The sequence below is a fragment of the Macrotis lagotis genome, chromosome X, assembly GCF_037893015.1.
Source record: "Macrotis lagotis isolate mMagLag1 chromosome X, bilby.v1.9.chrom.fasta, whole genome shotgun sequence".
In the NCBI taxonomy this organism is placed as follows: domain Eukaryota; kingdom Metazoa; phylum Chordata; class Mammalia; order Peramelemorphia; family Peramelidae; genus Macrotis; species Macrotis lagotis.
This window is the reverse complement of record NC_133666.1, coordinates 538,433,913-538,461,298: the sequence shown is the minus strand read 5'-3', so window position 1 is coordinate 538,461,298 and position 27,386 is coordinate 538,433,913. Positions and strand designations below refer to the sequence as shown.

The 27,386-nt window shown below is 33.0% G+C and overlaps 1 protein-coding gene across 1 annotated transcript in view; it reads right to left on the bottom strand.

The window, feature by feature from the left end:
• The window catches only part of CNBD1 (cyclic nucleotide binding domain containing 1), a 568,311-nt gene that overhangs the window by 38,379 nt on the left and 502,546 nt on the right, over positions 1-27,386 (bottom strand). Inside the window, exon 8 of the mRNA XM_074206508.1 lies at positions 17,138-17,205. Within this exon, the coding sequence (XP_074062609.1) occupies positions 17,138-17,205 (68 nt within the window). The remainder of the gene's footprint in view (positions 1-17,137; positions 17,206-27,386) is intronic.

Here is a 27,386-nt window from a genome sequence, read left to right as displayed (position 1 = left end):
AAATTGTGGTCTCAGAGATACCCAAAGCATTGAGAGCTGAAAAAATTATCTTAAGGTCACATAGCCTCTTTGTGTCAGAGATAGGACTAGAATTTTGGATTTCCAGATTTTGTGGCTGGCTTTATATGATTTATCCTATGTATATACATGTGTATTTCTAAGAATAATAGACCTACCTATCATATATTTCCAAAAACATTATTTTTATCATTCCATGATCCCTTTTAATCCTTATAAAATCTTTATGAGTTAGGGAACAGGAAGAGTTTTGAAAATACACCTCTGTAGCAACCTCTATCTTCAGACTTCACAAGACTGAGAAGTGCAATGAATGTGTGATCCCTTTGAATTATTGTTTGTTTATCATAAAAATAGCTTTGACTAAATAGAGGAAAACTATGCCCCTATGGGATAACTTTCATCCAATAAATTTTTATCTTGTTAAGATCATATAAGTTCTCTACCAAGATGACTATGCAAACACTCTATGATTATTAATGATATCAGCAAAAGGAGAAAAATACAGGGAAATAATATTCTTTCTATTGCAAAAATGGTGTTTTGTATAGTTTTAGAATAAAATTTGTGCATAGTAATAGTTTCAATCTGCTCCCATTTCTGGATGATATTGTGCTAATTAGATATAGTCCTAAGACATTAAATAGTTTCTCCAGAGAAAGTCTAACCATTCACATAAGAAAAACCAAATGTATGCAAAATATTTGACATCCAGATTGTGGCATGCAGATGAAAGAGCAAGTTCATTGAGCTATCCCCCATATTTAGAGGAAAAGTCAAAGTAGATGGACAATCAATTGACCCCAGAATAGAATAGGTGAAAACTAACAGAATGGATGGTATTTGAATCTTTGTCTAGGTTATTTCATTAATCATAACTTTCAGGTAGTCTAATAATTATCAAATATATCTCCTTGATCCATTTTTCTAATCGGTTATTTTTCACTGAGATACATCTCATGCTTTTCCTTCTTTTGGTTTATATTGGTTCTTAATATCTCATAAATTTATTAGCTTCCATGTGCCCAATTCAAGCTGTTAATAATTTACAATGCTATATGGTGCCTTCCTAAGCTTCTCTCTATACTCATTGCCTCCATCACAACCTTTGTCTTCTGTCTAGAGCTCAGATAGTACTTTCATTTTATCTAATGCAGAACAGGTCTTCATAACACTTCACAGACATCTTCACTCTTCACACACTCTAACTCTTTCATTTTGTAGCTTCTATTGTTCATATGCCATTTAGGATAGTCCACTCAGCTGTAAATGGAATCTTCCTAAATTGCAGATCACTCCACTAGGCAACAGATGCCAGTGGCTTTTTATTGTCTTCAGGATCAAATATAAAATCCTTTAATTGGCTTTTAAAGCCCTTCATTACCTGATCTCTATATTCCCAACATTTTTTTATAAAATCAAATTTAGTATTTTATTTTTATCAATTACATGCAAAAACAATTTTAAATGTCCTTTTCTAAAAACTTTGAGCTTCAAATTTTGAGTCCCAAACCATCTCCCACCCTCCTCTACCCATCTCAATACGATTTAGAATGGCAAGCAATTTGATTTAGATTATGCATGTAAAGTCATATAAAACATATTTCCATGTAAGTCATTCTATGAAGGAAAACACAGACAAAAATATGCAATAAAAATAAAATATCTTTGATTCAGTCTCTACTAGTTCATTCTCTGAAGATGGACAGCACCATTTATCATAAAGTACTTGCATTTGTCTTGGATCATTGTGTGCTTAGAATGAATTATTCACAGTAGATCTCCATACAATATTGTTGTTACTGTGTACAATGTTCCTTTGATTCTCCTTATTTTACTTTGCATCAGTTCATATAAGTCTTATGTTTTTCTGAGAGCATCCTGCTTAGTATTTCTTCAAGCACAAAAATATTCCATTACAATCATATCCCCTCAGTTTCCAATACTTTGCCACCAACTTAGAGCTGCCATAAATATTTTTGCATACATAAGTCCTTTTCCATTTTGTTTCTTTTATCTCTTAGGGATACAGATCTAGAAGGGATAATATATAATCACGCAGTAAATACAGTTCTATAGCCTTCTGGGTACAGTTCCAATTTGCCTTCCAGAATGGTTGAATCAGCACACAGCTTCACCAACCATTCATCAGTGTTTTAATTTTTCCACATTCCCCTCCCACATTTCTCACCTACACCCTCTATCACATTAACCAAGCTGATGGATGTGAAGTAAGAGCCCAGAGTTGTTGTAAATTGCATCTTTCTCATCAATAGTGAATTAGAACATTTTTTCACATGACTATAGATAGCTTTGATTACTTTGTCTGAAAACTGTCCATATCCCTTGACCAATTGAGGAATGGTTCTTATTTCTACAAATTTGACTGAAGTGATCTCTATGTTTGAGAAATGAAATATTTATCAGAGAAATACACTGTTTTTTGTAGTAATAATTGCCAATTTTTATATCAGATAATTTTTCCATTCTACTCTCCCTATCCTCTTCTCTCAATGCAGTCTTTTTCATTTCTTAGTTTTATTTTTAAATAATCATATTGCATTCAACCCACAATTCTGCTTTTGGTCTATATATATATATATATATATATATATATATATATATATATATATATATATGTATGTATATGTATATGTATATGTATATGTATATGTATATGTATATGTATATGTATATGTATATGTATATGTATATACATATATGCCTTCTAACTGTCCTAACAATGAGAAAGTTTTTAGGAGTTATCATTTTCCCATGTAGTAATATAAACTGTTTAGCCTTTTAAAATTCCTTATTATTTCTCATTCCTATTTACTTTTTTATGTTTCTTTAGAAGCTTATAATTGAAAGACATATTTTTTGTACAGTTCTGGTCTTTTCATCAGAAATCCTTGAAAGTCCTCTATTTTATTGACATTCCATTTTTTTCTCTGAAGAACTATACTCAGCTTTGCTGTGTCCATCACAACCTTTGTCTCCTTCTCTCTAGAGCTCAGATAGTGTTTTCATTTTATCTAATGCAGAACAGGTCTTCATAACTCTTCGAAGACATCTTCACTCTGCTGAGTAGCTCTTTTGATCTCTGGAATATCATATTCCAAGTTCTGTCATTATTTAATGTAGAAGCTGTTAAATTTTGTGTTCTCCTGACTATGGCTCCATCATTTTTGAACTGTTTCTTTTTGGCTTCTTGAAATATTTTATTCTTTATCTGGGAAGTCTGAAATTTGAATCTTTTTCTAGGTTATTTCATTAATCATAACTTTCAGGTTGTCCAATAATTATCAAATATGTCTTCTTGATCCATTTTCCAAATCAGTTATTTTTTCAATGAGATACATCTCATGTTTTTCCTTCTTTTGGTTTTGATTGTTTCTTAATGTCTCATAAATTCATTAGCTTCCATGTGCTCAATTCTAATTTTTAAGATTTTTATTTTCTTTAGTAAGATTTTGTACCTCATTTTTTTTCCAATCACTCAATTCTCCATTTTTTTGCAAGGCAAATGGATTAAGTGACTTGCCCAAAATGGATTTGAACTCAGGTCCTTCTAAATCTAGGGCTGGTGCTTTATACACTATGCCACATAGCTGCCCCCAGTCCTACCTTTTAAGTGGTTCTTCTCTTCAGTGAATTTTAGTATATCTTTTCTTCAGTTTGATCAATTCTTTTTGTCAAAGCATTTTTCTCTTCATTGTATTTGTGTCTTTTTTACCATTTCACCTATTCTGTTTTTAAAGTATTATTTTCTTCCTTCATCAAGCTGTCAATTCTTTTTTCATGTTTTTCTTCTATCACTCCCATTTCTCTTCCCAATTTTCCTCTGCCTCTCTTATTTGATTTTGTTTTTAGATTTTTGAAGGCAATGGGGTTAAGTGGCTTGCCCAAGGCCACACAGCTAGGTAATTATTAAGTGTCTGAGGTAGGATTTGAACCCAGGAACTCTTATTTGATTTTTAAAATCCTTTTTATGCTCTTCCATGACTTGAGACCAATTCATATATTTGTTAAAATTTTGACTTCATTGTTTTCCTCCAAGTACATATTTTGATCTTCCTTGTCACTATAGTAACTTTCTGTGGTCAGATTTTTTTCTTTTGTTTGTTCATTTTCCCCACCTTTTTCTTTAACTCTATGATAAAGTGGGGCTCTGTCCAAGCAGAGGACAGAGCACTGTCCCAAGTTTCAGATGTTTTGTGCAGCTGTTTTCACAGGTAATTATGGGGACCTGTAAGTTCTTGACTCTATGCTGATGTTATGGACTGGAGAGAGATGTTTTTGCTATTCTCTTGTACTATACGCTAGTTTGTGAGCAACAAAAGCACTCTTCAACCTTGCAACTGTGACAAGGATCCCTCTTCCCTGTGCCTGCAAACTCCCCTGTTCTAGGGCTCCTTATTGCATTGGAAATATTACCTAGGACTTCCACCCAGATCTACTATAGGCAATGCAATAGAGTCCTGCTTTGGTGCCAGTGAAGGGAATCCTGTTACCTTCTGATCTGTTGTCTGTTCCCCGTTTTTGTCTGCTGACTGAGAGTCTGGAAACTGCCCTGCTGCCATTGATTCAGTTGCCCTATGACCTGCTCCTAATCTTCTGGAACTGGGTCTATGCTGGTATAATCTGTGCTGGTATGACCTACTTTGGACTGTGTTTGTCACATCCTGGCACAACACACCATTTCTGTCAGCCTAAGTTGTCTTGATCTATAAAATTGGTTCACTTCATCTTTTTGTGTCTTCTGCTGCTCTAGAATTTTCTAAGAGCCATTATTTTAATATATTTGGAGGGGTTGGGAGTTTGGGTGAGTCTTTGCCTCTAGTCCACCTTAAAAATGTACTAAAATAATTTCGTGTATACCTGGGAAAACCCAAAGAGCATAACTTGATTCCTTTTTATTTGCAAAAAGACTATTTTCCATTCATCCTAGTCTATGATTGATATAAAGGAAGTTATCTAAGTTATTATAAATTCTGGTGACTCTAATTGGTCTAAGATGATATGAGAACAAAGGATATAGTTATTAGTTACAGATCATAATCTTAAATTCTTGGCAGTAAATTCAGGGGTACATACTGCCGACTTCTCTTGATATACATATATATATATATATATATATATATATATATATATATATGTATATATATATATATATATATACATATATATATATAATATATTTATATATTCAATATATCAATCGAAAAATATCATGGCAAACTATTAGTTAGGAAATTAATTGGAGAATAACTTCCTTGGTACAGTAGCAATTACATTCTTTCCCTCCTTGCTTAAAACAAAGAAAAATGAAAATTAAAACCCCTCTCTAGTTCTTGGTATTGGTGACTTTGTATATATTCCATTTATCCTCAATATTTACTATATAAATGATAATGCTGTGAAGATGAATGTATCTAGGCAGACTCTTTGGGGAAGTTTTTGTGCTTTCCTAGGTTTGGGAAAGATGCTATATACCCAAGGTTGAATCAAAACAGAATCCTGCAATTATGGTTATCTTAAGGTAACTTCCAGAATTACCTACCCCTGTGTGATTCTCTTCATGCTTTATAAACCCTTGCTTTATTTGGCTGCTTCCTTGGGGGAGGGGTCTTTCTCTTTCTTGTCAGACAGTTTTTAAAAATATCATTTATTGAAGATGAATCTTCGCCTTTTAGTCTAACACTGCCCTATTATATTTGTCAAAGTTACCACTACATTAATGGACCTGGATAGTCTGTTTGACCCTTTAACTACCTTGCCACTGGACTGGGCCAGATTCTATGAAGATAAAACAAATAAACAGGAGGAAAACCACCTGTAAACCCAACATTTCTGAAGTTTTATAATTTCACTCTTTTAGGGAATCACAAAAAGTTTGGGAATGATTTCAATACATCAATGATCTTTCAATTGCTACTTATTCAAATATCCAGTCATCTCTAAGTCATGCTGCCTTCCATCTGACCTCATATTTAACAGGAACCCAAATTTAGGCATTTTTCTGTTGAGTATCCATTAAATCTAGTACTGTCCCTGGCCTACCATGTTTCTCAGCTTTCTGCTCACTTAAATTCAATTCACTGGCATGTTATGGCATCACTTCCATGATGTCATGGTCTTGTTCTCCTTTTCTTCCTTCCTTCCTCTCTCCCTCTCTATTTTCTGTTTCTTTTTTCTTTCTTCCTTTCTCTTATCCTTTCTTTCTCCTTCTGTCCTTTCTTTTTCCCTCTCCTTTTCTTCTTTTGTTTTTCTTCTTTCCTTCTTCCCTCCCCCTGTCTTTGTTTTTTCTTCTTCCTTTTTTGTCCTTTCTTCTATCTTCCTTCCTTCTTTCCTTTTTTTCCTTCTTCCCTCTCTCTCCTTCTGTTCTTTCTTTTCTTCCTTTTTATTTTGGTTTGTTTGCTTCTTTCTTTCTTCTTTACTTTCCTTTCTCTTCCCTTTGTCCATAAAAGATATCATATTCTTACCTGCAGATGCTTTGTCCTAAGGAAAGCAAATTTTAGTCTGAAACAGTGAAATATATCTTACAATTTACTGATTAGTTTCCTTTGTTAATGATCAAGCCTTAAATCCAAATTATTCTGCTCTTATTAGACAACATTGGTTGCTATCCCTAATTTCCAAAGAGAACCAAAATGATATTCCTATGTTAGAGTCAAGTTATAGTGTGTCCAGCTCCATTGGATCATAAAAATATGAGTCTGGAATAACCTATCACAAGTCAGGCATAAACAGGCCACTTCATTTATGATGGATTCTCTAAATTTGTGCATTTCACATTTCTTTTGAGGCTATCAATTCAACGTTGGTTATAGAAAACAGTACCTTTTGTGATGAGTACACACTATTATGGGTGGTCCTGTGCCAGTGTTTCCCATGTCACACAATCAATTCCAAAATTCTTAAGAGAGACTTTGAGTGTCCTTGTATTGCTTCTTCTGATCAATATGTGAGCACTTGACCTTGTGAGTCCTCCATAAAATAATGATGTTGGCAAGCAATTTGGTATTTGAGAAATGCAATCAGCCCATTGGAGTTATGTTTGAATGCCTGGTCATTTAATTCATGAAAGGACCTAAGTATTTGGTAGGTAGCAAACACCATATTGACCATTCCATGATTCTTTCTGAATCCACATAAGTTCTCAGTTAGATGACTATCTTCCAGGTGAAGGATCTATCCACTTATAAAGATGGACAATGGAGTCAACCTTGAACTCCTGAGGGTAATCTCCTTTTGCCTTCTAACTATGAAATTTTCAGTCCACTTTTGTTTGAGCACTGGATGCCCCCCCTCACTCAGCTAGAATAGAATGAGCACCAGCTGCTTTGTCACATAGAAGGAAACTAATAGCATTCAAAACCTCTGGTCTAATTACCACAGCAGGCAGGGATCCCACTCTGCAGTCAAAAGCACACAACAAAATCTACAAAAATTTCTGCAAAGATTATTCCACTCACCATCAGTACATGGAATCTATACACATTCATAAACAACTGACAGTAGTTGAATAACAAAAACAAACCCTATTAAAATGTATCTTAAGGAAAGTAACTACCTGTCTTGTCTTGTCTATACCTATTTAACACAATTCCTGAAAAAAAGTAAGCATTTAACCATTTCACTCACTTACTCATCTAGTTTTCTTAATTTTGTTAGTGAAAACAAACCCCACCAGAAACCAATCACCTGTCTGCAACTTAGTATAGATGAGTTCTATGGAACTTTCTTAGGCACACATAGGTCAAGTGACCAAGGTCACAGAACTAGTAATTATCAGAGACTAAGTATAAAGTCAAAGTCTTTCTCACCCCTAGTTCCATCCTCTATCTATCATGCCATGCTTCTTCTCATTATTGAATGAATTTGTACATATTTTATATTTACTTACCTGTGTTTATGTTGTGTCTCTTCCAGCCCCTGAAAAGGTAAGTTCCTTGAGGTCGTAGGCTGCTTAATTATTTATTACAATGAAATACAATAGGAATAAATGTAAAATTTTACACTTGGGCACAAAAAAATCAACTTCACAAGTACAAGATGAAAAAAAAAACATGTTTAGATAGGAGTTCTGAAAAAGATGTTACTGTTAGACAATTATATGGCCAATATGAGTCAGTAGTTTGATGGAGCAGTTAAAAAACAAACAAAAATTCTCACACTATTGTAATCTCAGGCTACGTTTAGAAAAGTTTACTTCCAGGAGTAAGTGTTAGAGTCACTCTACTCTGCTTTTGTCAGGCTTATTCTGAATCTTATATTCAATTCTAGGAGTCATAGTTTATAAAGATCAATGAATAGTTTGGACAAAGTCCAAATTTAATGGTCTCAAGTCCAGATCCTGTGAGAATTAGTTGAAAGAATTACACATTTTCAATTTATAAGAGATTTGGGGTGGTGAAGGTTGTGGAAGGAGTACAAAGCAGGATAGTTGTCTTCAAGTATTTAAAGAATTATCTGCAAGATGCAGTATACTTTCTGATTAAATTCACAGGGTGGAAGTAGTAGAAGATGCATTGGGGGAAATAGTGGCTTCATGTCAGGAAAAAAAAAATCTCTATGAGAATTTTACAAAAGTGGAATGGGCTACTTTGAAAGGTCTTAGGTTCCCCCATCTATAGAGGTCTTCAAGTGGAGGCTGGTACAATGTAGAGGGAATTCCTTTTATGAATGGATGGGATGAGATGGTAATACCTAAGGCCCCTCCCTTCCTTGATTCTATGATTTTACAAATCAGTGAAATACATTTGTGCTCATGTTAAATTTTAGCCTCCCTTACCCTTATTATCCTTTAAGTTGCCATTTTGCAACATGAGCTCTTTAGAGGGAGGATCCTGCCTTGTACCTGTAATTTTCTAACAAAGGAATCAGTTCTCCTTTTTAAGAAACTAGGCTTTATATTATTCATATCCATATCCTCCTACCCATCTGTTGGAGATTTTTACAGTCAAACACTCCCACTGGGGACTGGAGAGGGGGAAAAATGGAAATGAAATTCAAATCAGTTAATCTGCATAGATGGGAAAACTCTCTTTTGGATTGTGATTCTCAGCTTTGTCAGTGTTTATAGCTGTGCCTCTTTGCCTTTTTTCCAGAATAGCTATTCTTTCCCTGAGGGTTACAGACAAATTGTTCTGTGTCCAACTATTGTTTTCCAGAATTCCACAGTTATATTAAATGATGTCTGGTTGTGCTTTAGTTAATCACTATTATATTGTTGATGTCGATAATGAATGTGATGTATCAGAAGCTTATATTAGAAAGGATACAAATAAGTAATGGGTTTGTATTTTTTGGCTCCCAAGTACAGGCAGGTTGCCATGTTCTATGAAATCTGCATCCTTCATGTGGCCTCTGCACATACTGATAGAATACATTGAAAAAGTCCAGATGTGACAGATGCATGAATCCCAGTGAGATAATCTTTATCCTGGAGGAAATCCCAGAGCCTTATGGTGAGCCAAAGGTGGGGGGGGAGCAATTGAGATTACATGATACATAACTTGTCCAGAAGCAATAATAAAATACAGTTAGGTCTGTTTTATTTATGCTTAGGTTGTATAACACAACAGTCTTTATGAAATGCCACTGGGCTAATGTATGGCACAAAATAAACTCAATGTTTCAAACAGAAAAGTCATCTTTAATTAAGATATCAATTAAGAAATGTTCAGTTGAACAGATGTCCCTTGCTATGTGCCCAGAAGTTCATTGAAGGGGAGCTTTGTCAGGTCATGAGAAAAACAAAGGAAAACAGCCTAAAGGCCTTGGGACTATTAGAATAGGCTCTCCTGGTAGACTTTTGGGATTTAGAACTATTAGTATGCCTCTAAGGTACTTCTCAGCATCTGCTAATGCTCATTGGCAGATCAGTACCACATAAGAAGAAAGATTAAAAAAGTGGAATCATTCAATTATAAAAGGAGGGGCTAACCTAATCCTCATCTCAATTCCAATCTATGTAACCTTCCAGAATGATTCTGATGCCTATTTAATCAATATTTATTATTAAGGAGGTTTTCATGAAAAACCTAGCTCTCCTTGAAGTTTATTATTTTGTTGTTACAATTGGATAATTCTTGCTGAAACAATCATATGAAAGATTTGATGCTGATTAAATATTAGAGACACATTTTCCATTAGAATATGAGCTTCTTTAAATCAGGGACTATTATTTTTCTACTTCTTCTTTGTCTTTCTTTATATCCCCACTACTTAATATTCAGTGTCTGGCAGATATAGAGCATTTAATAAATTTTATTATTGACTTTTAAATATATTAAAAGTTTATCAAGTACACTTGATTCTGGGCTAATAAAGAAGATTAATATTAAATAGCAAATTATGTTTAAAAAAGGACAGTATGCACTTTGTCCCATCTGTTCTGAACATTAGTCATAGGAGAGCAGGCAGTGTAAATATTATTCCCATTTTACAGATAAGAAAACTAAAATTCTGAGAAAACTCTAGGTCCCATAAGTAACAATTGCCTAAGTCTGGCTTTCAAACCCAAGTGTATTGATTTCAAACTGTGTTCTTTTACAAGTACACCATGCTTTCTAGAGGTTGAAACATATAGGATGTCAAATACACTATGCTTCTTTAAATACTTATAAACACTATGATAAGTATTTAAGAAAGATTCAAAAATAAATAATACACGACACAAGTAAATAGAATTCATCCCCCAGCACATAATCACAGGAATTGAATTAATTAAGGAAAAGAAAAAGAAAGTATTCACAATTCTAAATCCACAATCATATATTTTCTCATTCCCACTTCTACCTACCTCAATATTTTTTTACACATTATATTATTTGTGTTTTTAAAAAAGGTTCAAAAATCCTTTATTAACCCAGAATTAAACTTTTTATATATTTGATAAACTTTTCATATATTTAAAAGTCACTAAGATAATGAACATTTATTAAATGGCTTATATGTGCCAGACACTGAATATTAAGTAGTGGGGATACAAAGAAAGACAAAGAAGAAATAGAAAAAAATAGTGCCAGAATTCAAAAATCTCTCATTCTAATTGAAAATACATTTCTAATATTTAATCATCATCAAATCTTTCAAATGATTGTTTCAGCAAGAATTGTCCAATTGTAACAACAAAATAATAATAAACTTCAAGGAGAACTAGATTTTTTCCCCAGATGTTCCCCAAATGCAACAGTGTGGTTACTAATCTTGGAAGATCATAATATCCAAAGATTCCAAATTGAAGATGACTCAATGTGCTATGGAGAGTAACATGGCAGACACATGTTGCCTTCAATATATTTGCTGTGATGACCTATATACAAGAGACAGAACCTGGAATTGTACTGAAATGCCTTAACCAGACTCAAATGTTTATTTCTTCATCTGCAAAATCATGTTAATAATAGGGAAGGAAGGAAGGAAGGAAGGAAGGAAGGAAGGAAGGAAGGAAGGAAGGAAGGAAGGAAGGAAGGAAGGAAGGAAGGAAGGAAGGAAGGAAGGAAGGAAGGAAAGAAGGAAGGAAGGAAAGAAGGAAGGGAGGAAGGGAGGAGGGAGGAAAGGAGAGAAGGAAGGAAGGATGGGGAAGGAGGGAAGGAGGGAAAAAGGATGTAGGAAGGAAAAACCTAAAGCAAAGCCTTCAACATGTTAAGTGCTGTCAAGTTCATTGAAAAAATATGATCAGAATTTGTTTTGGATGAGAAGACATGGGACATGAGTGTGGAAAATCCACCAATGAAGTAAATATGTATATGGATGAACTTACCAAAAATGAAGTATTAAATTCTGGAATTCTAGAAATAATATTATTATCCTCAAGATAATTGATGGCTATTCTTTAATTACAGATCTAATATTTATTATCCCTAAAATAAATATTATAAAACCTTTTCATTAAAAGCAATTTTGTTTAGGGAATTGTAATAATTTTATATTTAGAATCAGTTCAATTTTCATGTTGCAACCTAACCTTTAACGATTTTTTAAAATTTAATGAATTAAGTTGAGGTTTAAAGAAATTAAGTTACTGTCAAGCTTCTCAATTCATCTTTTCTAGGCATTAACTGGTCTTAATTTACAGAAACCAAAACTTTTATCATAATCAATTAAATTAATCTTTCAATTCTTTTCCATAAAATATGATATACAGCAAGAATCAATTGGTCATCATCAGTTTGATCAAATTAAATTAAATTGTAAACTTTTAACAATACAAGTAAAAAAGCAAAATGTGTGTGTATGCTATTATTTATCTAAATTTGAAATAAAAATTCTAAAATGAACTGTGATCTGATATGTTTTCTGTGTTTTTGTATCAATAAGCCAATGGAGTGGACAGTACTTAATTTGAAATCAAGTGACTATTTTTATAGTTCTATATCCAATCGGAAAAAAATCACATTTCATTGAGTATGAAATAAACAATACAAAAGGCAGAATCACAGTCACAGTTGAAAGGGAAACTGACTGTCATCTAGTCTAAATCAGAGCTAAAATATCATCTTTTCCATAAGATATAGACACATGATCATCAAACATCTTTATAAAGAGCTCTAGGGAGGGGAAACAAGCCAACTCTAAAATATCCCATTCCACTTTACTTTTGAATAGATAGAAGAACTATTAGGAAGATTTTCTTTCCTTTAGGACTAATTTTTTTTCTGTTAACTTCTGCCCAATACTCAGAATCTAGTGTGAAGCAGAAAAGTCTTAGATAACAAAATCATTGAGATGTCTTTGTGTATATATGCATGCACTGTATCTATATGTACACATATTTTTATCTACTTGTATTTATAGAAAAATGGATGTACACAGATTTATGGATACACATAGGCATTTTCACATAATTTGTATACCTATATATACAATATATGTCATTTCATAAATACATATTTGTTTATACATAGATATGTATACAGATATATAACACATTAAATGGATGTATGGCTGAATAATAGTCTCCTGAAACTTGAACCCTGTCAAAGTCATTTAATTTCCATTTACCTCAGCTTTATCATCTTTAAAATGGAAAAAAAAAATAATAGCACCTTCCAACTACCCAGGGTGTTGTTGAATATCAAATGAGATAATATTTGTAAAGTACTTTACAAACCTTAAAGTTATTATAAATGTTAATTATTATGAAATATTAAGGAATCTGACAATGCGAGCTTTTAGAAGGCAGAGTTTGTTGTTTCTCTTTAGATCCTGTGAAAGCATAATACAATGGCTTGCCCATAGTAGACAATAAAATTTCTGTTGAATGTTGCTCAATAAGTGACTGTAGTATTATGATTTTTTTCCAAAATGTGCTTGTTTCCATGAAAATTGCAGTCAATTAATAAACATTTATTAAGTGTTATTTTGTACTAAGAGCTGGGAATACTATAAAAGGCAAAAGACAATTCCTCCTTTCAAGGAGCTTATGATCCACTGACATTATTCCCATGACTCTGCTGGGCATTTTGGGTTCAGGGGACAACATGGATATATGTGGAAAGTCTGAGAGACAATGATGTCCTGACAATTAGTCACACGCTGTTGCTTGCCTAGCTTGATGACACACCAAGGAGCCTCTTACTGGTACAGGAGGAAGAGAAAAAGGCCTTGAGACTCTCACAGCACACAGATGATGGTCTGTATAGCCCTGTATCCCATCAAATCAGGTCCTGGGGTGAAATGGTCCTTGAAAAGGCAACTGAATAGGATGTCTTTGCACAACATGCCCCTCACTACAATAAATGCAATGTGAAAGTCATGCCACCAATAATTTGGCTGGCATGGTCTTCTTTGGAATCAAAGGACAACAATCAACCTATAATCTAACAGAAGATAATGTATAATAAAGACAGGAAATTCTGCTTAAGGATTAGCAAGAGTGGTACAAAAGACAATGAAAATGAACTTCCTTTTAATTTTCCTACTAGTCTTCCACTTAACTTGGAAACAATCTTCCAATGTGAAAAGTTTAAATTTGTGTTCTGAGGTCCTGCAGCTAATTGCTTTGCTCTATTACAATCCTTCCTTACCTTAGCAATAATCAAGACTTGACTCTCACTGGTGTCCCTAACTGTACTTATCTATAGGAGAAATAACTAACTTGATTCCTCCTAGTTTATTACACTGAATTTAACAGAATTTCCTGAGAGTAAAAATATCAGTTCTTTATTAACTTAGTCTAATATTTAACTTGATTCATGCCATTTTAAATCACTTTGCCTTTTTCTGATCCTTCATCTTTATGTGAAAACATACCCAAGTCATTCTTATTCTAAAGCAACCTTTAGGTTTATGACCTCATGTCCTGGAATTAATTACAACCCCCACCACATCCCCACCATACTCTGTGTGTTTCCTTATATGTATGTTTCTGTGTGTGTGTGGTGCAGATCCTACTATATTAGCCTATTTGGTTATTTCTCCCTTGTGATGATCCATTTCCTACCTACCTAACTTTGTACTGAATGTCCTTAATTGCTCTAAGCCCTGGTATCTCTGGTTTCTTGCAATTCTCAGTTCAAATCCCACCTCCTACAAGAGGCCTTTGCCATCCACTTGTTTCTCCAGTCTCATTGCTAGTGCCTTTCTTCTGAGATTATTTGTCAACTATTAGGTACATATCATTTATGTACACTATTATTTGCACATGATCTTCCTCATTAGAATGTGAACTAGAAGTCAGTGACTCTGTGTGTGTTTGTGTGTGTATGTGCATGCACATATGTTTCTTTCCTTCTTATTCTCAGTGTTTGGTAAAGTACTTTGAAATATTAAATTTGAGATATCTTTTTACCATCTTACTTAGTGTGTTCAAACCTGATATAGGGAACTCGCCAAAGATCTTTTTTCTAATGTCAATTGGAAACTTTCCTTAAAGTTATCATATTGAAGAGTTGTTTATGACTCTGAGAGCTTAAGTTACTTGCTCATAGTCAGAAAATTGGTGTCAGAGATATGCCTTGAACCCAAATCACTCTGAATCTGAGGCCAGCCATTAGACAATGGGTTTTTTTTTTGAGAATAGTACCCCAGGGGTCAGCTAGACTAGAAGAAAATAGATGTTTAATCAATGTTGACTGACTGCCTGCTTTTGTATATGTTGCCTTTCACTTCAAACTTGATCCTCTGAATCTTTTATTTACCGAAGCAAAAAGTTTCTCATCAAAAAAAATTCTTGAAGTCTTCCCCTTCTATAAAGAATAATGTATGGGCTTATACATCACTTAAGCAAAACTGATTTCCATTCATTCCAAATAAAAATAGTATTATTAGATTTGAAGTAAAAAGAACTGGATTCAAGTCTAGACCTGTGGCATCTCAGGAAAGTTACTTTTCTTCTTGAAGAATAAGTTTTTTGTTCTAAAAATATGAAAAATCATACTTGGACTATCTTCTTCACAAAACTGGTAGGAGAAAAGCTTTTCTAATCCCCCCAAGGGCTATATACAGATAGGAAGCCATAATCATCATCAATACCACCACCAGTCATCATCACTGTTGCCATCATGATTGTCATCATTGTCATCACTGTCATCCTCATCATCATCATCATCATAATCTTCAGTCTTGCAGAAAAATCTGGTATAATAACTGTTCTGAAAAATGTTAGAAGTGTTGCTAATAATACATAGCTGACACCAAGCAAATGGGAATTAGTCATTATAGAATCCTTGACTCCAGGTACATTATGAAATTAAATCTCTACATCCGTGGGCTGTTTTAAGGAATTCTATAGCCATCCCAGATTTAAGTTTTATAGTCATATTAGGTCAATCTTTCCATCACAGAAGTCCTGACCTATCCCTTTGTCTATGAGTACTGAAAACATAATATATTGTTCTGTGGATTATTTTTTCATTTTATTGTCTATAATTTTGTTTTGATCCTTTTTGGCCCTTTATTGTTGTTTGTCTTCAGTCATTTTAGTTGTTTAAGACTATTCATGATTTCATTTGGGGGTTTTCTTGGCAAGGATATTGGAGAACTTTGCTATTTCCTTCTCCAGCTCATTTTATGGATGAGAAAACTGAGTTAAGTGACTTGCCCAAAGTCACAGAGTTCATGAGTGTCTGAGATCAGATTTAAACTCAGGAAGATAAGGCTTCCTGACTCCAGGTCTGATGGTCTCTTCACTGCACTACCTAACTGTTCCTTTTTGAGACCTAGGAATTAGGACATATGTTAATTCCATAGAATCATGGAGCTAGAAGGTGCCTTAGAATTCAGAGTCTAATGCATTAATAAATCTCATCTTCAACATGTCTAAAACTTATGAAAGTTATTCAATATGTACAAACATGTCAGATTGGCTTATTTAATTATATGAGAGATAATCAGTTAACCAGATTTTATTGCATAGCTAATAGGTACAGGGACCATTTTCAGAAGTACATTATGAAATAACCCAAGAATAATTATCAAACTACAGTTCCACAAATGCAAAATAATGAGTGCCAAATACATCTGCCCTATGGGAGCCAAGAATACAGAAATGTTTCTGCACTAAACTGTAAGCTTGGTAATTCTGAAGATCACTTTTCTTCAATAGGGTACATAGTCCTTCATGTTTCAATTAGAATAATGCCAAGTATACTACAGGTGTCTTATAAATATTAATTTGTAAAAAAGCATAATAAACTATTTTATCACTACAAAATAATATTTCATTCATGCTGCAAACAGGGAATATTAAAAATAGAATGGTGAAGCTTTAGAAACAGCAAATCTGAAGGAACATGTTATGTTTTGAAAGGATTAAAATGAGCTTTCTAAACAGGGCTCCTTTTTGTATATTTTTGTTGTGACTAGAATATGACAATTTATGTAGACTATTGGAGATTCTCATGTTATCTGTCAAAAATACTGCCATAACTAAAGGAATACACATATGTAGGTGGATGAGTTGACAAAACATCCTTCATTCATTTTTCTCTCATTCTATTTATTATATTCCTCCTCCCTCAAAAAAGAGATCTATTCTCATTTTATATTTTGCTGTATTTTCTCTCAACAATTCTGAAAGATTTAATACCAATCCAAGTACAAGATTTCTTCTGTACTAATTTCCTATTGTGTTTTACCTCAAATGAATCTGCAATATTTTACTTACATCTGTGATATAACCAAAAGTTTGCTCAGCTGTTTGAAGCACCAGTTTCCGGGTCACCCAGTCTAATTCTAAAGAGAGAGGAAAAGAAATGAAACTTTCAACAATTTCAATATAAGCTGAAAGAAACTACTGACAAAAGTTTTTCATACAGTCTTTGTTAGTAATGTCTAAGTTCTTTGTAAAATCATAAGATCAACTAATTATCAATTTATATATGAATGCCATTGTAAAATATTACTCCAAATTGTTTCTTATATAACTATCTCCAAAGAATGAACTAAATTATTTGCTACAAGCCATTAAATTACCAAGATGGACTATACAGAAAGCAGTTTGACTCATTGGTTGGAATACAATAATGACAAGCTAACAACTAGTTTTTTTTTTTATTTGCCCCGATATAAAGTTTCTTCCGAAGATATTAAGTCTTAGAATGTAGATGAGTAGGCAAATATGTATCATAATAGTTAAGAAATGAAACAAACATTACAAAATGCATAACCTTTTAATAATATGTCAAGGATATCATATTGTATAAAGACAACATTATCAGACAGTGGTAAATGGCATGAAATTTGGAGACAAAGAGCTTGGGTATTAATCTTAATTCTGACATTTTGTGATCTTGGTTAAGTTAGTTTTCTTTGGGACTCAGTTTTTCTCATCAGTAAAATAAAGGTTTTTGACTTTTTAAAGATCAATGATTTACAAGTACCTTTTAGCACCAAACCGAGAATACTATCCTTCATTATCTTATATAGTTTTCCCCAAGTATCAAATTATCACTAAAGTGTTCAATATTTAACACAACTATTCCAGTTGAGAGTAGATGAGGTACTAGAAAATTGAAAATAAATGAACAGATGAGTGATTGGATGGATGAATTGGAAAGATAATGGAAAGGTAGATAGATAGAGAGATAGAGAGATAGATAGATAGATAGATAGATATAGATAGATAGATAGACAGATACATAGATAGAGCTAGATAGAGAAAGATAGATACATAGATATAGATGATAAATAAATGATAGAAAGAAAAAAAATATCTAAATTTTATTAATCAATTAGCTTATAAATGATTTACTCTAATGTCATATTATAGAATGATATGGGCTTTCTGAAGTCTGTATGAAACTGAGCAGGTCAATCAACCTCCCTGTAACTCAGGTTCTTAGTCTGTGAAATGAAATGATTTGTTTCACTAAATTTCTAAGTTATCTTTCAGAAATAAACATATGATTCTATAAGTAGACTCCACTGGAGCCTGCCTCTGTATATTTTATAAATTTATTAATGGTCTTAGAATAAGCTTTTGTGTAATCATAAACCAGAAATGATTTTAGAATAAGCTTTAGTACAACCAGAAACTATTTGGAGAAAACATCAAAGACAATATCAAATAACAAAAAATAACATGGATGAGAAGGTATTTGATGGTATTAGGGTAATTCTAATATGACTCATTTAAACAAGAGCACTAAAGCAGCATAAATGAACAAAATGAAAGTTATTGACTCTATATTCCTAAAAGAACTATCATTGATGTAAAATAGTTACTACAATGAGGAGGTCAAAGGAGTGGAAAGACCACTTTAGCAAGTATACAATTGATCTCTGCAAAGCAGGGATATATATCAATCAAGAATAAAACTAACACTTGCAAAATATTATGGAGGCTGACAGGGGATAAGAAACAGCATAGTCCTTCAAAATAATGAAAAGCAACTAATGACAAACTAAGTCTACAAAGAGTACAAGGTGACCCATTTAACCCATATCATTCAAAGAGCAATTCAAGAATTAACCAAAAAGAGAGCAAACAGACATATAATTTTACCAATTTGCTGTTATTTCTATTGGAAATCTATTCCTATCATCACTAATATTTGAATCCTCATATTTAGACTCTATCTTAATCTATTATCATAAATCTTTTATTAGATGGTCAGTGCAGGAATCAAAGGCATTCTAGATGAAAACATGAGAAGAAAAATGGTAGATATTGTTAGCTAATTATTTTTAAAAGACCTTTTTCCAAGCAATAGTATCCTGCTTTATCAGATTTTTTATTAAAAATAAAAGCCACATTATTCTAGCATATAATATGGAAGTAAATCATTTGACTTCAAATAATAAAATTTAGTATTAAAAACTCTCCCCCCCCAAAAAAGCATCTGCCTTACAAATATTTAAAGGATTCAAGAGACTGAAAGTTATGACTGTGGATATGACTTTCTTCAACAATCTTTTAAGTATCAACATCGATAGAGTCATTAAATAGGGAAATATTCTTACCAACAATGTTCACCAATGTCATGGAAAATAGTTAATTTAGAGAACAAATAGAAAAAAAAAATTCTATTATGGTAAACTTTTACAAATATACTTCTTCATGTTTGACTTTGCTCTAATCAAATCAAAACCCAGAATAGTGTAGAGCTTTGTTATTTAAATCAAAAGTTGTTCAAAAGAGATTGTCCTAACACTAAGTAAATTGGAAGAAAAATAATTGATAAGTACATATTACACAGAAAAAAGTTACTTGTTATTGCATGAATAGCCCATTGAGTTAAGTACATGTGTTTGTGTGTGTATGTGTATCTACACAGATATATTTATCTTTGGCAGATGTTGATGCTGGACAGTGGGCTGAATCCAGAACTGATTAGCTGATTGGACTTACTGGTATTCGAGAAATTGTATAGTACTTTCAGCAAGAAAATCCCTATCTATCTGTCCATCCATCCATCCATCAATCTATTTATTTATATATTGATGAATCGATCTATCCTTCCTGCCAACATTGTCTTGATGAAATTATATAACTGTAAATCATGGGATAACAAGGTATTTTCCAAGAGACAAATAAAATATATTTGTATTTAAATAATCTGCAGCAATATAAGAAGTAGCTTATGAGAAATGATATAAAAGACATTTTCAAAGAATTATGTGATCAGAAAAAGCAGGAATTTACCCATGTTCTAAATTTTAAAACAGGGATAAATTTGTAATAATATTGACATAATCATGTGAATAAATAAACACTAACTTTTAACATACTATATATCAATGCCCTGCCACATGTTTTATTCAATTTCTATACCCCTATCCAAGTTCATTAATTATTTTTATGTAAAGACAGAAAATTGTCATTAATTAAGTACAATGGAAATGACATTGAGACCCATGGACTAGATGTTAATTTTGGGGTACATTCATGTCTCCTTCTCTTGACACACTTGAAAGACAGATTTTTCTCCATATTGTGTAAGCCAAAGTGATATGATATTATATTACCAGTTCTATGTTTGTATTAATTTCATTTTTGGATTTGAACACAGATGTCACTTCATAAGACTTTAAATATTCAACAGGGAAAAATTTAGATAAAATCACATGGTGAATTATATTACTGAGAATTTTCACAGGATAATGGGCAGTCTGGTGAACAAATTTTCCTGTCATTTTTCTCATTTGTTTTAAATGAGAATTTAGAAATCTAAGGTCTCGAAGAATCCTGAGGAATAAAGGCAAAGTGTCTTTGTAAAAAGATGTCATAATAGAAAACCTCACAAAACAAGAACTCCCATTTTGTAGAAATCACTCTGTTTTCAGGGAAAGTGTTGATGGATCTTTTGCGCAATTTGTTGTTATTTTTACAAAAATCAATGCCTTTTGTCTTATGATATGTATTTATATAGCTTATAAAATTCTCTCTGAATGCTGCTTTCCTCTCTGGATGATTTAAAAATATTGATATCTATCATTACCAGCACCATGGCTTGAAGATAAAAATCTGAGGAATTTACCTCTAATTTTTATTGCCACCCATTCCAAAAGATTTTACTTATTTATCTAGGTAGATAGATAGATATACTGCCTTTACCTGGTATAAAGTAAACTCCTTAAAGTCAAGAACTGTTTTCAGTGTTGTCTTTGAATTCCCATTGTCTAGTCCAGTGAGGATCAAAAAGAAAGCACTTAATAATGCTTATTGTATTGAAATGATGCAAGCAAAGGAATTATATTTTTCAAAACAAATTTATAGTTACAAGCATATATACATTTATAAATGCATGAATATATTGAGAATGTAAACATACATATGTGGCTATATAAACCATATATATGTGGAAGAGAAAATACATACAGTATACTCACACATATGTTAGCTAGGTACACGGCTAAGCACAAATACAGAATAAAAATGCTGAAAAAGTATTTCTGAATCATAAGCAGACCAAACTTTAGAGATATAGTACAAAATGAACTTATTAATAGAGTATATGAGATAGAAGAAGTAGAAGATAATCCTTCTGCTATAAAAATGCTATCTTTGGTTAACAAGAGAGGAATCATTCAAAAATTTTGAGTATGAAGATCTATTGAGATAAGTTATATAAATAGTTTTGTAAATGATTATAATCACTACTCATTAGCACAAAGCATTTTGAGTCTAGGAAATATACTCTATTTGACTAATAGATAACCTCTGTTTAAAGCTAATTTCTCCCTTATTTTATTCATGGGATTTGGGGCAAATCAAATCATGTTACCTATCTTGATCTCAGGTTCTTCATCCTTAAATTAATTTAGTTTAATTCTTGACTTATGAGATTCCTTCCAAATCTAGATAGCCAATCTAATATTTTTACATCTCATTTTAAAATGCAAAGAAATAAGGAATTGGTTTAAAAAAATTAAAACTAGAAACTTCCTCTATTTCTTCTTTCTTTTCCAACCAAGCTACTAGATAAAATTATATATATATATATATATATATATATATATATATATATGTACTCATTTACTTTGTCTTTTCTCCTCTCATCCATATTTCAACTTTTTGCAATCTGACTTCTGATCTTTTACAACTGAAAACTGCTCTCTCTAAAGTTATAAATGATCTTTCAATTACTAAATCGGATCTTTTATCAGTTCTCAATCTTCACTTAACTATTGAATTTGACACTGTTGACAGACATTTCCTGGATACTGTCTCCTCTCTTGGTTCTTAGGAGACTGTTCTCTCCTGTTTTGTTTCTTACTTGTCTAATGTTTTTTTTTTTTTTGAGATTTCTTTCTTGGTTCATCAAACATATCATTTTCTATAACTGTAACTGTTACCCAGGACTTTGTCTTAGGTATTCTAATCTCCATATTCTTAAAAGCTCTATCACCTACAATGATTTTAATTATTATGCCTTAAGTAGATGACTTAAAGACATATATACAACTCTAATCTCTTGAATTTCAATACTGCATCAACAATTGCATATTGAATATTTTCATTGTATATCCTGAAACCATCACAAATTTAACACACCTGAAACAGAAGTCATTCTCTTCCTTTCTTCTCCCTATCCATATCAAACACACATCTCTTTCAAGTTATCCTAGAGGTCATCATGAGTCACTCAATAAGCATGTATAAAGAACCTACTATGTAATAGTCATTGTGCTACTACTCTTCCATTCTCCTAGAATTACAATCATGTCATTTAATCTCATGTCCAAATCGATCCCAAATTTTGTTATATCTATTTGCACCATTTCTCTTACATCTGATCCCTTTTTTACTAACATAGCCACCATTTAATTTGGAGCTTCATTATAGCTTTTGCAAAAAATGATAAAAACAACCTCATTGGTCTGTCTGCATCAAGTATCTCAGCACTCCAAGCTATTCTCCCTAAATCTGCCAAAGTAATTCTCCTTAAGCAAAAATCTGATATAAATCATTCCTGTCAATCAATCCCTGTACCATCCTACTGCCTCTTGGATAAAATATAAATTGCTGTGCTTACCTCTTAAACCTTCAAAATGTGGTCGCAACCTTCCTTCACATTATCACAGATTATTATTCTTTCTCACTCCCCTTATTATGAAATCAAGCCCAATTGAACTTCCTTCTCTTTTTCACATTCTATTTCTCATCTAAAGGATGAGCAGATTAAATATGTATCTGTTTTTTTTTTTTTACTCTTCCCCAGTACCATGTATTCTGGAATCCAGATGAATTTCAGAGCAGAACCTTGGGGAAAGAAATAGAATTTGCATCTATTTTGGTTAAAAACTGATGGGAAGGAAGCACACATTAGAAACTAAAAATACTTTTTAAGAAAAGTCATATCATGATATTGTGAAATAGTAGAAGAGAATGTCAAACAGATCTTCCTAGATAAATAAAAAGTAGGGCAATGATGTATTGATATATTACAAAGGCATAAAAATGAAAAAAAACATAAAATAATTTTAGAAATTTGCATAAAATAGAAAAATGGCTAAAGACAAAGATGTAAAGTATAAAAATTTGTAGTCAAATCAACTTAGAATTCAAAATTTGGGAAAATGTTTGCCTGAGAGAAAGGTGTGGTAAGGAAGAGACAGAGACACCTGATTTCCAAATGTCAAATTGTTAAATTACTTTGCAGTCAGTTGGCTAACTGTATGGGAAGGAGTAAAAAACAAAATATGAAGTGTCAGTAGATAATGCTATATTATCAGAAGAGTATGTAGGAAAATAAGAGTAATGAAGAAAAAGAAAATTATTTAGCAGTTATATAGTTAAAAACACTCAGGTTTGAAATTGATTTTGGTATTTTTGAAAGGAAACTCTTGATTGAAATTAAAAATAATTATACTTTATATAATTATAGATATGATAAAAGCCCTTAAAAAAGAGGGGAGTTCTTTTAGGGACAGCTTAGACAAGTATTCTACTCTTCTTAATTTGAAAATTATGGTGTATCTTGATACCTTAAGAAATGAAAACAAATCTTGAATGAACAAATACTTGATGTGAATTACATGTGTAGAAGACCTGAACACCTCCCTAGGTGGCATAATATTTCTGTTCCGATTGAGGAGCATGGGAATGCTATAAAAACATTCTGCTTCCATTTTCCCACTACTCCACAATGCCAAGGAAAGAAAGAATAATTAAGCTGCCTATACTCTTTGATCTAGTTAACTTTAGAGGATCAGAAGATTAGAGTTTTTCATCAACAACTGATAAGTTCCATCTTCTGCTGAATGGACTAGAAATGATAAATAAAGAGAGACTCAAAGTCCACAAAGTACCCACTAGAAAAATTACACCATACATCTGGAAGATTCTGGGAAAAAATCCTCTGCTTTCTTCCCAATCAATTTCTTTCTAGAGGAAAAGAGGGAGGCATCTAACTATAAACAGCTAAACTCTTGGATATTTAAAAATTCAAACTAGATTTCTGGCTTTATAAAAACTCAATAGTTTGTAAATGACTAAATTTCCTTTAATAATATAAGGAGACTTCCCATTGCATTTAAGACTTCCCATTGCATTTTTGCCTTATTCACACCTTTGATAAGATATGGGATCGGGATGATTATAAATTAAAGTGGGGTGGGATAATAGTCTAATGTTTCTTAATGTTTTTTTAAGACTTTTGTATGTAGCTGTACCTAATCCAGGAGACTTCTACTTCCTACTGTACCCACATGATCTTAAGGCTCTGGTGAGAAGGTGTAAAGTCAGATTTTACTCTGATAACAGACCTTCCATTTTCGACTGCATATAAGTAGTAAACAATACTTCCATATTTTGATGTTCCATCACCAACATAATATCTAGCCTTCAAAGGGTAGAAAAGTAAAACAGGAATACCCATCTGACCATGTTCCCTCTATCTCATGCTGCACTTATCCCCAGCCCAATCTGTAGCCTCCTCTGAGAAGAGGAATAGCACAGTCCATTCACTCAATGATGAACATTCTCATACCTGCTCATACCCTAGACATCTTAATAATTTTGAATGCCTTTTAATCATCATCAAAACTGCATTTCCCCACTTGCTTCCTTATTTTCATTGACTCTCCAATAATACGACATCCCTGACCACCCTTAGCACTACTGACTGTACTTTCACTTATTTTTTTAAATGTTCATTGATTAAAGCAGAACTGGAACACTCCTTGCTTCCTATTGCCACTTTTAGTTTCTCTACCTACCTCTATCACTGAGGTATCTCTACTCTTTTTAGGTACATACATTTCATATCAACCACTCAATCAAAATTCTGATAATTGTTATATACCTATCTCCTTCTCACTCTCATTCATTCCTCAATGAATTTAGCTCCTAGTTCATATTTTGCTGTTTTCTCCTCCTTAATTCAGACTGACAATCTCTTTGTTTTCTTTTCTTGTTTGTTTTATGTTTTTTCTTTTTTTTTTTTTTACTTTTTTGGTTTTTGCAAGGCAATGGGGTTAAGTGAGTTTCCTAAGGTCACCCAGTTGGGTAAGTATTTTATGTCTGAGGGTCAAATTTGAACTCAGGTCCTCTTGACTCCAGGGTTAGTGCTCTATCCACTGCATCACCTAGATACCCCAGACTGACAATCTCAAATATCATATCTACTAAGTTCCTCAAGTTACTCACTTCCCATGACTTGCTCCTTATCTCTCTTCAGTTATACACAAAGATGGCCATATCCTTCATCTTGCCATCACCAAAAATATACCACCTCCATGTTCAAGAATTTCACAATTCCCTTATGTGATCTAAATCTATGGGCTTTCCCCCCCTCCATCTGCCTTTCCTTACTAAACCCTTCTCCATTTCTTCTATTGTCATAATGACAGTACTTCAGTCCATCAACCTCTCAATTCTCTTTCAGACCATAATCCCTGCATTAAGAACTCTTTCTTCTTTTCCCCATCTTGATCCATTGTTGAATTAGCTCAGTTCTTGACTGTCTTCTTCTCTTGAGTCTCTAGCTCCCATAATATATCTATTATTTCATCCTTCTAAGTCTCAGTCTTAGATCACACCCACCATCACAAGCATCATTACTCTCCTGTACATATGTGGTTGAATGAAAAGACACAGTTCTGATTTGGTATACAACAAATTTATATTACACAATCTCAACTGGGCCCTCACTACTGCTTTGTAAAGCTACTATATCTCCTTGATCAACTCAATATTCCTCTCTCTACTACATCTCTTCAAACTTTTTCATCCCTCCTCAAATATATCCTCCCTATCCTTTTTGCTGAGAACCTTGCCTCACCTTTTACCAAAACAAAAAGACAAATCAAAAAACCAAGATCATTTTCTATGAATGAGATTAATTGCCAGTTCTTATGGAAACTCCCTCTATTGGCTTTTTTCATAACTTATATCACTTCTGTGCCTTCTGACACCATTTTGTCCTGCACTCTTGACTTAAATGGGTGACTTTAATCCTTAACAAAGCTCCAGAAGTGATCCTTTTTCTATCTCATTTTTCTCCAACAAAATTGCTACCTCTGCCATCCTTTATTATTTATTTTCAGCTTCTTCTTGTCTGTTAAATCTTCCCCTACAGCCAACAATCATGCCTATGTCTCCTCAATCTTCAAAATAAACTATCACTTAATCCTAACATCCCCCATTACCTAATATCCTCTATTTTTATGCCCTTTGTGACTAACCTTCTTGAAAAGATCTTCTATAATAGATGACTTCACTTCCTCTCTTCTTTCTCTCACACACCCTTTATAATCCAGCTTTTAACCTTTTTTTGCACTGAAATTGTCTTCTCCAATATTATCATCTTTTAACTACTAAATACATAGTCTTTTCTCAGTCCTCATTTCCTTGACCTCTCTGCAACTTTTATGCTGTTGAGCAATCTCTTATCTTTGATGATCTCTTCTCTAGATTTTCAGGACACTATTCTTACCTACCTGACTATCTGACTATTATTTTTCATTTTCTTTTACTGAATCCTGATCCAAATCATATACTTTAATCAGAGGTTTCCCTCAAGGTCCTATCCTTGACCTTCACTTCTTCCATTTTATTTTGCTTGGTAATCATATCAGCTCCCATGGATTTAAGTATTATCTCTATGCTGATGATTCTCAAATCTACCTTTTCTGCACCAATGTTTCTGTTGATTTCCAATCTTAAATCTCCAACTTCCTTTCAGACATTTCAACCTAGATTTTCAGGAGACATTTTAAAGCTTAATATGTCAAAAATGGAGCTCATTACCTTCCACCTACCTCCACCCTTCTTACTTCCATAAAGGTCATCCTTCCAGTATCACAAGCTCATAATCTACTTTTCACCTTTCACTCATCCCCTGCAACCAATCTGTTGCTAAGGTCTGTTGGTTCACCTGTCATCTCTTGAATATGCACCTGTTTCTCTTCTAAAACGACTTCCACCCTGCTACAGGTTATTATCACCTCATTCCTGAACAATTATAATA